At 40.6% G+C, this 13,359-nt stretch overlaps 1 protein-coding gene across 1 annotated transcript; it reads right to left on the reverse strand.

The window, feature by feature from the left end:
- Positions 1–822: 822 nt before the first annotated feature.
- Positions 823–7,437, reverse strand: LOC104438876 (nicotinate N-methyltransferase 1). Its single transcript, XM_010052035.3, has 4 exons — positions 6,814–7,437; positions 4,558–4,894; positions 2,808–2,872; positions 823–1,442 (listed from the first exon to the last, which is right to left on the reverse strand). The coding sequence occupies exons 1-4, from the start codon at positions 7,192–7,194 to the stop codon at positions 1,143–1,145; spliced, it is 1,083 nt and encodes a 360-aa protein (XP_010050337.2). The 5' UTR covers positions 7,195–7,437; the 3' UTR covers positions 823–1,142.
- Between the last annotated feature and the right edge of the window lie 5,922 nt (positions 7,438–13,359).

The raw sequence follows: 13,359 nt of genomic DNA on the forward strand, positions 1-13,359 counted from the left end.
ATTGGGCAATAATTAGTAAGCTTACTAAGGAATTTTATTGGATTCCATGAAAATTTGTCCATTTACTTACACCTTGATATGATACAACGCACCGAGTCTCTCTCACTCATCCGTGCAACGATGTTTCCTAATGTGATCCCCCGTACAGTTCAAGGCCAGAAGCAGCTCCTCTCTTCCTCGACGACGTCGAATGCTGATTACAATACCTAGGCACACATTGTTTTTCTCATTATACAACGTCTTCCAAGGCTGCTGCATATTCCGATCTTTGTCGCCTTCTTCCGCTTGCTGAAGCATCCCTCCCGACTCACTAGGCTGTTCATTGTATCTTCTTGGGAATTTGTTTGGCGGCCACTGACAAAAATCGCCAGAGAGACAGATTTTCGGAGACAGTATCGATACATTAGTCATATTGAACAGCTTATGCGAAAGCGACGATCCTCGCTTAAGAATGGCATTCATCAAGAAAACGAGGTTGACGAAGTTGAATTGGTGGCCAGCTAGCATGATTCTTTTAGCAGTCGTTCTCCGAAAACAAGGTTTGACGTTTTACATCCACCTTATTGTTGAACATATGCAATATTTTCCTCCAAGCACGGGTCGCGTCATGTATACTCGAGATTATTTGTCTTAGAGGAGTTGTACGTCGTGAACATATCCCGGTCCTTAATTCTCTAGATAACACCCTTGCTCATGTCGAGCGACCCCGCAACTACTGACAAGGACCAAATGACTGAAAGATTGACAGTTTTAGCAAAGATCACCAACAAACATAATGAAGGGATAGGGAAAGAGAAATCATTCATCCCACAGCATAAGGAATTAGAACGCTTCCCATGTTGCATTACCGGAATGAAAAGAAAGATGGAAGCAGCTTATACAGCAAAGGAGCCCCTGCAACTTTATTCAGGAGGCATAATCTCTATGATCAATGCCATTGTAGCTTTCGTCCAATTCATTTGATGCCTGTCCTAACTGGGGGACGTGTATACTCACTTACACGTAGGTGCAAGGAGCTGAATATTTTATGGAAAGAAAGATGATAATTACCAACTGCGGGCTTAAAAGAGCCTCGATCCGAAAATTAAATTGATGGTAGTAGCTCCACATCTTATCATTCGTCCCTCTTCCAAGACACCATTTCACTTCTGGAACTCTAGCACAGCATAGAAGTGATCGATGTAAAATGCTTGGAAACGAGGGAAGCCGGTAGAGAGCCCGAGCTGCTGGAATTCCTGCTCAGTCCTATGCTTGCCCTTGGCCCTGTAGATGGTCATCACGAAGATGTCGCCCTCAAGAAGTGCTCGAGTCCTGTGGCTATCATCTGAGTGCTGCGGTAGCACCGGCTCGCAGGCAATCAGCTTCCCTCCCGCAGGGAGTGCCTTGAAGCAGTTTTCCAGTATCTGCTTGCACTCGTCGTCCGTCCATGTCGTCAGTATCCACTGTGACCACAATTCCATCCTCGGCATTAAAAAGTGCATGGTGTTTTTTAGCCAAAAACATGCACAAAACGTACGCCTATGATTCTTGAAATGATTGGACCTACTAATGACATCATCGGCAGAACAAATCAAATTTAGCTAAAACTGCAATTATAGGGAGAGTTTGATTATCATAGGCTACGCACAATTTAGCTCGGTCCACATAAGCCAGATCTGGCCAAGATCTTTCCCAGCAAAAGGAGAGCAGAACCCACAGAATCATGGAAAGTGAAACTTCCACCCAAAGAATTCAGAGTGTGTACTCTGTTTTCTTCTCTAGATGGTGCTAGCTGTCGAAGTAAAATCTGAGCATTTCTCATGAGAACTGTTAGGTGAGTGAACCGCACCAGATCTGTAATTTCATAGCCTAGTGTGGTTGGTTTGGATGTCAGGCCTGAGGGTGTACCTACAAGCTGAAGGTTCTCATGATCCAAAATAAGCTGCATACCCACTTCATCAATCGTTATGCCCTTGTATTTCACCATTTAAAGCAGTAAAGGTTCTATGAAACCTCGACTTGACACTGCCGACATTTGAAAGAGGACTCGGAAGGAAGAATCAACAGGTCCCATTAAGCTTATCACTGTGGGAACATGAAGCAGGTTCCATCTGTTCTATACCGTGCAGCTTGATATTGCACTCACTCGTCCATCTCTGCCGTAGCTGGGCTTAGAGACTCCTGGATGCACTGGGAATACCATACCATGAGGCCATCATTGTGTCTGGCACAGATCGATATTGACAACAAACCCAAGAGAATGGATTGAGAGTTATAAGAACTTGGCTTGATGGAAAAGAATACAACACTCACTCATGAGATGGGGCGAACATGTGCAATATGGAATCGAATGAATCATTTGCTAGTAGTTTTCTAATACCAGAAGTGCTCATAAAGGTGGAATTTGATTGAAGACCCGTGACTAGTGTTAAACACGGTCCAATATTTAAATTAGTGCCTAGTTGTACTGATTAAGATGAGGCGACAATCAGAAAAGAATTCATAAATTCCATTACATTCATTATAACTATACCAAGGAAAGCAAAAGGTGGATTTCCTACTACAGCAGAAAATGCATCAATTAACCCTATGCATTTAGCTGCCGTAGCCTTCGAGTCATTAGATTATGCAGAACTATAAGATCATCAAGTCTGTGGCTGGTATACAGCTGCTTGAGGCGAACTCCATTAGATTTAAGTCCACGTTGGAAGGGCATAAACAGCGAGATGCAAATTCCTTTTGTCGTTCACAAAATCGATCGCAGGGAAACTACCTATCTAGTGAAATAGAATCAAAACCAAACATGCGGAGTTCAGCGAACAACGTACCCTCATGAAAATGGCATCACCAGCAGGGATGGACTTGAACATGTCGCCACCAACATGGGTCACCCCTGTAAAATTCCGCAGCTTTAATTGATCCTCAGCCACCAGAAGACTTTTTATCCTCTAGAGAGGGTAGACGAAAAAAGGATGGTGAAATTTCGTGTTTTCTTGTGGAATTTAATGTAGACTCCTCCATTTCTTGACGGATTATGGTGAAAAAACTTTAGTGATATTATGTCCTCCTAGTTGACTTATGGAAAAGAACATGAATGTGTGTCGACTCCGGTAGATCCCATTCCAGCGGCAACCGGACATGTTTCTCTGAAGCTTGGAGCATCATAAGTTTCAAACTTGCTGAGGTTACTCTTTTTCGATAGGTTAAGTTAAGGTGAGAAAAAGTAACAGCTGGAAAACCAGCTCTATCTTAGCAAATTGCCAGGTCTTCTTCAAAGGGCTTGATGCAGCAAGAGTCATGGCATGCAGGTGAAGGTAAAGGCAAATTGAAAAGAGCAAGTCACCAATAAAAAAGATGCTGCTAAATGTATGCCAGTTGCTTATTGAAAGAAACGTAAGGGTTCTCTCTTTTGCATAATATTAAACATCATGGATCATGTCCTGGCTTTGACGACTTTGTCCACATATTGAAATAGCAAAATAGCTAGACCAGATCATGGCCCCCATAGCATGCTAGGCCTGCCTAGGCCTGTCTTAGCCAAGAAGGGCCCAAAACACAAATTAAGCAAGCCTAGGCAATTAATTTTCTTCCTAAGCTTGAGCCCACACAAATGGGTCTGCTCAAGCCTATTCATTTTATGAAGAAAAAGTAATAGCGAAAATGACATGAATGGTCCTTAAACTTTGGACCAATATACAACATGTGGTCTTTGAATTTTTGATTTCTTCAATGTGAAATCTGGACTTTTAATTTATGTTCAATATAGCCCATAAACTATTCATTGAACATTTTCATATAGTTTAGGAGCTACATTGAATATGTACTAAAAGTCAAGAACCACATTCAACAAACTAAAAGTTTAGAAACCATATTGCACATTGAGCCACATTCAAATTGAAACTAAAGTTCAAGGATCATTATAAACAAATTAAAAATATAGGAATCACATTACACAATGCGCAAAAGTTCAATGAATCATTTATATCATTACCCCAGTTTATTATTATAGGTAGACTTGAGTAAGGACATTAAGATGTGATACCCAACCTAACGCACTCGTTGACCAGGTGCATTAAACATATTAACCTTGTTAAATTCTCTAGAGAGCATTAGATGCGATGTGAAAGGTATTTCTTATGTTGCCTCGTATGAAAATACCAGGGCCCTTGTTACTATATATTTAACAAATGTTATGCTCAAGTTCTGATCACACACCTGTCTAGTATAATAAACATGTTGACAGCTTTAATATTTCCTTAATGAGTTACTAAACAAGTACCTAAAGGTTCTCCCTAGAAGAATTCCTTTTTCAGGTTCCTTGCTAACAGGTGCGAAACTGAATAAGCCTTTCTTTTATGTCAATGTCAAATAAATTTAAAAAAAAAAGAAAAATTTTCAAATAGTTATGGGCCAAAAAAAAACGCCTAAAGCTACATTTTCAAGATAGTAATGGACCAGAAAGGTGCAATAACTTCACGCCTAACTTAGAATTTAGCTTCCCAAGATAAATTATTACTTAGAGATATGATTCTTGAAATATTTTCTTGAAGAAAAGAAAGACTCATGCGTGCAGCTCACCAGGAATGGGAGGCGCTTTGGCCACGACCTCGGGCAAGTCGAAGTTGATCCCTTCCCGGACGTGCGTGTGCTTCCCCATGATCATCCGGAGGCAGTCCCCCGCGCTCCCGCCCACGTCGACCAGCCTCCCCACCCCAGAGAACCCGTCGTAGCCGTCCAGTATCGCCTTCATGAACGGCACGGACACCCCCGACATGGCCCGCTGCATCAGCTCGTTCATCTCCGGGTTCTTCCCGTAGTGGGCGTACGCGGTGTCGCCGTTGGCCTTCACGAAGGGCTCCGTGGCGGGGTCGAGCACCGCCTCGTGCACCAGCGGCCACGCCCTCATCAGCGCGTCCTGCTCACATGCCGCGAAATAAAATAAAATTAAAAAATTGTGCTTGACAAGTACCGAGAGATTCTGCTGCCATTGGCCGGGATTTCAAGCTTTTAAAATATTCTGAATTATGATATCAATGTCCTGAGAATCTTCCCCGAACTATATATTAATTACAGATCAATAAGAAGATAATGAGTAAATTAATAGCTTCATCGATGCACGGATGGGTCGGACCACGCCCTCATTAATGACTTCATGGAAAGCAACGAATATCCCTAGATAGTTCTCTACCAGACCATGTGAACGGGCAGCGCGGAAAGTGATCTGTCCTCTTAGCTCTGATCACGGAAAGTGATCTCATGCCAATCACACAGCCATCGCTTTCCGCTGGGAAAATTCACCACCCTTTCAATTTTTTCACCACATCTCTCTCTCTCTCTGCTTTCGAATTGGGCCCTCAGAGTACGATCTTATGTGCTTGGGACTCGTTCTCGGACACCGATCGACAACTCCAGTACATCATCGTCCTTTTTCAGCACTTTATCAGTGCCGGAAAGATGTGAAATCGAAGTATTTCGTTCAATGCACCTTATCCTGGTACTAGTGATTGAAATGCCTCCACCTTGACAAGGGGGAGAGGGAAAAAAAGGCAACATTACTCACGTTTCCACAAATTGTGGATAGTCAAATCTCTCCAGCTAAGCTACCATCATATCATTTTAAAACAAGGCACCTTTTGCGACTATAACTAGACAACGACCGCTTTCTGGTCCCATTAACCAAGATTTCTACGAGGATAAGTCAGGTCACACACGAACTTCTCAATATCTCCAAATTGATTAGCTCTTTGTATACGTATGAGATCCAATTATCAATTTTAATTTTTTTTGTTGGACTTTCTAAGATAGGGAACTTTCGTCAAAATGCCATCGAAAGGATGGACTACCAAATTTAAGAACTAGGCTACATTTAGTAATCAAAATTAAATTCATAATTATCATATCTCGTATTTGGTTCCTATTGAAGCTACGATAAAATCAAATATAAGAAAAATATAATCTAGATAAAATTATCCCATAGAGGATATAGTAAAAAGGTAAATAGTATTTCTAATATCCATTATATAAAAATCATTTTTCAAATAATTTTTTTAAATAAATAATATTTGAATAATATCTGAATTCTAATATAAAAATTCAGAATAAAAATAAAAATAATTGTCTTTTTACTTATTCCTATTTCAATTCATTTCTACTTCAATATTTTAAGTATATGAGTATAGCTAAATAAATAATACAATTTTATTAGAGAATTATGAAAGGGGAAAAAAGAAATAAAAAAAAAAAGGAAAGCAATAAAAAAGAGAAGGAAAAAAAAAATGAAGTGAGCAAAAGTATCGTGAGAGATATTCTCAGCATCTACGTATGTATAACTTCCAGGTTCATTGGTATTGACATATCAATGATACCAAATAATGAACCGAATGAGATGTGAAAATATAGAAAAATTCTTGACTTTTATATCATATTACATCTAATAATATCCTCATTAAAATTTTTAACGATCTAATACAAAATAAGCATTTTAACTGATGCAATAGGCTGTCATCAAATAAACTTTTATGGATCACGCAATCGTTTAATTCTCTCTTCTTCCCTTTTTTTTTTTTTTTTTTTTTCTTTTTCGGCCTACAAGATAAGAACTTCATAAATGTGGAAATGACATCCCCCGGGGAAGGAGCCAATCCTCGTTCCTGTCCAAAGGACATACGGACGCTTTCGACTGTCGACGCTTCTTCCGCGATTTAGGCACAAATCTCTCGACGATCTTTCGACTCGGTTAAACCCAGAAAACTATTCCGAATTCCGCGGGAGATGGACTAAGTGAAAAGATCGATCGGAAATGACGAGAGGGTTTCGGCGAATTCGATGGATCACCTGGTGGTGCTGGAGCACGTAGGGGGCGTACGACAGGCCCTCGGCGTCGGTGACGAGGGTCTTCCCGACCTCGGTGAGCGAGTACCTCCGCTCGGAGGAGGCGGAGGAGGCGGCGGGGGCGACGTGCTCCTCGAAGACGCCGTGGCTGGCGAGCATGCGGAGGAGCCTCTGGAGGTTCTCGGCGTCGCCGGCGTGGGCGGCGGGGGAGCGGGCGAGGATCTCGGAGGCGGAGAGGGGGGCGTTGGAGCCGCCCTGCCAGAGGGCGTCGGGGACGCCGAGGCGGACCACGGCGTTGAGGGACATGGGGACGCTGATCATGTTGGCGAGCTCGAGGATGCGGAGCCTCGCCGCGTTCCGGGCGTCGGAGGTCTCGTCGGCCATGGCTGGATGGACGGATGGACGGACGGACGGACGGGAAGGTTAGCTTCTGGTCAGTAGCGAGCGACGGAGAGAGAGGGAGGGAGGTGGTTTTCTTCTTGGCGAGTGTGGCGAATCAGTAGGGGTTTTGTTGAGAGACAGAAGTTTTTAGGTCTTTTAATATTCCAAAACCAAATTTTATGGTGTTTGACTAAAACATGAAAGTAAAAATGTAAAATATTTTTCATCATTTGATATTAAAAATCTAATTTGATCATTATGAGAAGAATTACCTAAAGTATCGAATTTTTTAATCGTTTTTTTTTTTTTTTTTTTTACTTTTTTTCCTTCTTCTTCAGCCGATTGCAAACAACCAGCCATAGGTGAAGGATGAGCTTTCCTGAAGCCAGCAGGTTAGGCTTGCCAAATTGGGGAGCTCGACCTTGCCTCACTAGAAACTCAGGCGAGATTCCACGTCGCTAAGGTACACATTGCAACAAATCTTCACTATATGCACCAAGCAATCGCCTCGGATCAAAATGCGAGGCGACTCTATCGCTTTCAGCACAACCTTAAGCACGTCGAGCTTGATGGCCTCCTCTCCCCGATCCCGCCGGCTCACGCCTTGCAATAGCCTCAAAATCAAGCCCGAACCTCCACCGGTGCTTTGCCTAATTGCCATAGCTAACGCCGTCACTAATCTGTGCATGGGCGTGGCTGAGCAGGAAGAGGTCGAAGGCGCACTCGAGTGCGAGCTCCACAATCCTGCCGTAGGCAGATTCGAGGGCGAGGATCAAGGGCTAGAAGACGAAATTAGCATAGGAGAGAGCGAGGCCGAGCAGGGGAGAGGGAGATTGGCCGAGGCAGGGGTGAGATCAATGGCAGAGGTGAAGGGGATGGTCCTGAGCTTGTCGAGTGCAAATTTGCAAGTGGAGACGATGTGGGAATGCATCGAGGAGGAGAAGGGGAAAATGATTTTCTTCTTTTTGAAACAAACAAAGTCTAAGGGCCTGCATGTGTTTATTCTTTTGGTTGCGTTTATGTTATTTTTGAAACCGGCCGTTGAGGGCCGGCAATGCCGCCGAGGGTCGGCGACCTCGCCGGAGCCTCCCTCGCGTCGACGAGGCTGCCGCCGAAAAAGAAAAAAAAAGAAAGGAAAAAATGAAAAATAAAATAAAAATATTAAAAATTAAAAGAAACAAAAAAAGAATAAAATTTACCAAATGACGTGGCAAATAGACATGAACATAAATAAAAACATGCGCGCCCTAAATGACGTGGCAAATAGAGATGTCAAAATGGGTCTTGGACCCATATATGACCCATTTAAATCATAAATGGATCACATATGAGTCACTTACTTTTTAAAGAAATTAATTAAATGGGTTTGAAAATTAAAGATTTCAAATAAATTAATCTTAAATGGGATGAACTTAGAACCCATTTCCAACTCAAGTCCCACACTTTCTCTTTTCCTCTTTAACTTTTATAAAAATATTTTTAAAAAAAAATGAAATGATAATTATTTTTTATATTTAATTTTTTTTTCTTTTCTTTTTTCTTTCCTTTTTTTTTTTTTTTTTCTTCTTCTTCCTTCTTTAGCTGGTGGCTGGCACGGTGATGGCCAACCACCTATTGGCCATCGGCCAAGCGAGGCTTGAGCTCGCCGGATCTAGCGAGGTGAAGGCCTCGCTAACGTCGGCGAGCTTGAGGCTCGAGCCTCATTGACGTCCGCCAAGGCTCGAGCATTGCTGGAGCCCGGCGAGCTTGAGCTCGCCGTGGCCGATGACCACCGAAGAAGAAAAAAAAAAGAAAAAAGAAAAATAATTTATAATTATATTTTAAAAATAAAAAAATAATTAAAAAAAATAATAATAAATGATCAAAAACTTGATTTTAAAAAAAATTATAAGTATTCCATGAAAGTATTTTGGCAATACTATTTTTTTAAAAATAAATAATAAATAATAAGATTTCTTAAGTTTAGTTAAATGACGGGTATGGATTAGATATGCGTCGGATCAAAGTCGGGATTGGTCAAAAATTTTGCACTATTATAAATAGGTCATAAATGGGTTATATGGGTCGATTTGGGTCGGACCATTTATGACATAACCCAAACATAATCCGATCCATCCGTTTAACGGGTCTAGTGACAAACTGGCGAGTGGTCATATTTAATCCTCATTTATTTCACGAAAATTACTTTGCTAAAAGGAACTTATCCTTAGAGAGAATAAATTATTTTTCTATGTTTGGCTGTACTTTGAAAATAGCATGGAAGTCATTTTTTGATATTGCTATGGCAAAATATTTGCAAATCGATTGATGATTCCAATTGCATTTATCACACGTCTAGTAAAGTAATTTATTTAATGTCGTATAACCTTATATGTGACAATTTTGGCATTTTTTAAAATAAATTTTATTTTTATTGCCATTATTTATATGCCTCGCTGGCAATTTGTGTTGTTCACGTGAAATTTTCAAAAATATTATTAAAATATTTTTATGTTTTTTTTTTTTTTTTTTTTTACATTTAACATTGACTTAAAAGAAACGCTTATTCAATTTCGCATATGTGAGCAAGAAACCCAAAAAGGAATTCTTCTAGGGAGAGCCTTTTTAGTAACTCATTAAGGAAATATTATAACTCTAAACACGTTTGCTCTACCAAGAAAGTAGAGCATTTAGCAATAATATTAATTTTAACAGTTGTGGCAATTATTAGTATCTAGAAGCTTACTAATCAAATTTTACTCATGAACTCAGTAAAAATTGGGGTTTCTAAAAACTTGTTGATCACTATTTTTAAGGTCGTGTTGTCTTTTGGGGTTTGTGTGGTTTTTCAAGTCCTCAGGCCAAAATAGGCACAGAGAAGAATGAGTGGAGGAGAGGAAAATGAGCAGTGGACAGGAGAAAAGAGACTGATAACCCCATGTCCTAAGATCATGAGAGAAAATGAGAGAGATCGTGAGAGAAGATGACAGATAGAGAATCTGTTAAGAGGATATGAGAGAGGGAGTGGAGCAAATTCAATGAGAGGGAGATGCATGCATCCGTTGTGGTTTGTGGCTGTTTTGTTGGCCAAGATGGCATTTCAGGCGGCATGAACCATTTGAATGTTTCGAACACGAAGATTTAGAAACCATGATATAAATATTTATATTTGTTGCTTGGATGTTTAATAGCCATCATGGCCATACATGCGCTATAAATTGTGGTTTCTAAATCTTTCTGTGTGAAACCTCTATCACCACACTATCGTGGCTATCATGGCCAACAAAATGTCCACGACCATCATGGATGGATGCATGCATTTTCCTCCCATGTTGTCACTGCTCCCTTCCCTCTCCCCCTCATTTTATTTGCTCACCTCCCTCTCCCTCTCATTTTCTGTCAAGATTCTTTCATTTTATCTCACGATCTTAGGCTAAAAATGAGCTTATCAATCTCTCCTCTCCTCCATTCATTTTCCTTTCCCCTCCTCCGCTTATTTTGGCCAAGGAGTTGAAAAACTGCACAAATCCTAAAAGACAACGCACTCATCATTTAAATTGCAAAGTTCATAAATAAGGTTGATCAATAAGCTTCTAGAACTTACTAATTACCACAACTGTTAAAATTACTATTACCAAATTATGCACTTCCTTAATATTTCCTTAATGAATTACTAAACAAGTAAGTAAAGGCTCTCCCTAGAAAAATTACATAAATTACATTGACGGGTGAGAAATACGCAATAACTTCCCACCTAACTTTGATTTAGCTTCCCGAGATAAATTATTAATTTGTTTTAGAGATATGATTCTTGTAATATTAACTGATGCAATAAGCTATCGTCAATTCAACTTTTATGGATCACGCATTCGTTTAAATTTCCTCCTTTTTTTTTTTTTAATCTTTTTGGCCATCGGGATAAGAACATAAATATGGTTGGAATATCGCACCGATCCCAACACGAGCCAAATCCTGTTTCTGTACAGAGAACATACCGACGCTTCTTTCGCGATTCAGGTAAGCAAATCTCTCGACGTTCCATTGCCTTTTTTGGCCTTTTTTTGGCGATAGAATAAGCAAAAAGATCGATCGGAAATGACGATACCCAGGAAAAAAGAAGAAAGAATGCGATACGGACTGAGAGTTTCGGCGAATTGGATTGATTACCTGGTGGTGCTGCTGGAGACGTAGGCGGCGTACGAGAGGCCCTCGGCGTCGGTGACCAGGGTCTTCCGGACCTCGGTGAGCGAGAACCTCCGCTCGAAGCAGCCAGAGGAGGCGGAGGAGGCGGAGGCGGCGGGGAAACGCTCCTCGAAGGCGCCGTGGCTGGCGAGCATGCGGAGGAGCCTCTGGAGGTTCTCGGCGTCGCCGGCGGGGGCGGCGGTGGAGCCGAGGGGGGAGCGGGCGTTGGAGGTCTCGTCGCCCATGGCCGGATGGATGGAGGGAGGGACGGGGATGTTCGCTTCTGGTCAGTAGAGAGAGAGAGAGAGAGAGGTGGTTTTGTTCTTTGGCGAATGAGTCGGGGTTCGTTGAGGAAGGTGGTCACGCCCCTGTTGCATAAGTCTTTTTTTTTTTTGGTAAAACCTGGTGCATAAGTCTTTTAAAATACATGATACTTCAAAAAGTTAATATTCATTTGAAATATTGACACATATAGTCCATAAACTTTAACTTAACACGCGATATGATCTGAACTTATAATTTATTTGATGTGGTCTCCGAATTTTAAGACGATATACAATGTCATCAATGAACTTTCGATTTGTTCGACGTGATCTCTAGATTTTTTGTATGTGTTCAATTTAATTAGTAGACTATTTGGAAATGTTCAATGTCATCATTCAGTTAATTCAAATTCAAATACAATATTGAACATTTTTCATATAATTTCATGAACTGCATTAAATAAATTGAAAATTTATGAACAACATTACACATTGAGCTAAAATTCAAAGATCACATTGAACAAATTAAAAATTATTGTTTATGAAATTTTTATGTAATTTTTCCTATTTATCTTTAAGGAATTTAATTTGTGAGTAACAAAATGATCTTCAGACACCATCCTTGCCTCCTTTTTTATTTTTTTGGGTCATTAGACATTAGCAAGTTCATTATGGAAATAATTTTGAGCAAGCGCGTCACATGACTATCCGCGATATGGTCACTTAAAGCGCGCGCCTAGGTAATCGCAAGCAGTTCGTTTAATATCACGCTCTCTTAAGCGTCACCTTAAATGTATCCAAAATTCCTGAATTTCTTTTAAAGAAATTGCGGTTTTTGTTGATATTATTTACACGCCTTGTGTGGAAACTTATGCTGTTTACGTAAAATTTTCATTACTGAAAATATCGTTATTAATCTTTATGAAGCCAAGTGGAAAAGTTCAAAACTAATTTAAGGATTCGAATAATTATAATCAAGAGTCCATCAAGGGGAAAAAAAGTTCTCTCGGGTAAATACTTGGTTAGGTTCGTATGAAATTCAAGAGTAAAATTTTACAAAAGAAAGTTCAACTTTATGTTTTTTAAACTTACTAAGACTCACATATTGTGTGTATAAAATTAAAATTCATGGGCAAATATTTTTTTTGACTCCATGTCTCGTTTATAGTTTTTGCTCCCTTCCTCTTAAACTGAATCTTGATTAAGTTGCTTGTGTTGCAAAGTAATTATGATTCAATTCGAACATTTTTATAACACGGTCCGACTCTTATTAAGTCTTAAAAGGAGGTCGCTAGTGCTGATGATCTTCCCTCAGCTCGAGGAATATTCAGTACATAGAGCGGCAATGGGGAATTCATATTTGACGGGGGAAGCACCTACTCTCTCCACAGTACATCCATGGAGGCAAGTACTGGGAACAGGCAAGTGCCGATAAATCATAGATACGATGACAATGGAATCGGCGAGATACGACGGGAAAACATTTTTCCACGAGGATGATGGCCATTTGCAGGAGGCGGCTCGCTCAGTTTCACGTCGAGGGACACGACTCCGGTCGCCAAACACAGGTCAGAGCTTGGAAAGCAAACATGATAGATAGCACTATAGCAGGCACCTTTTGCCGGCACTTGAAATCCTCGGAACTGAGTGAATACAGCATCGCTATCAAACGTGCGCAAAAGCCAAGATAATGCCATATCTAAACGGTTCCTGAACAACGTTTCTTTGTCTGGTGCAATAAGAA

This window comes from Eucalyptus grandis, chromosome 1, assembly GCF_016545825.1.
Source record: "Eucalyptus grandis isolate ANBG69807.140 chromosome 1, ASM1654582v1, whole genome shotgun sequence".
Classification (NCBI taxonomy): Eukaryota; Viridiplantae; Streptophyta; class Magnoliopsida; order Myrtales; family Myrtaceae; genus Eucalyptus; species Eucalyptus grandis.

Excerpts from the sequence above, each read along its gene's own strand:
- LOC104438876 (XM_010052035.3), bottom strand. The coding sequence starts at position 7,194 with ATGGCCGACGAGACCTCCGACGCCCGGAACGCGGCGAGGCTCCGCATC. Across the intron at positions 4,895-6,813 it reads ACGTGCTCCAGCACCACCAG|GACGCGCTGATGAGGGCGTG; the intron begins GTGATCCATCGA and ends GCATGTGAGCAG. Across the intron at positions 1,443-2,807 it reads GTGATGCCATTTTCATGAGG|TGGATACTGACGACATGGAC; the intron begins GTACGTTGTTCG and ends TTGTGGTCACAG.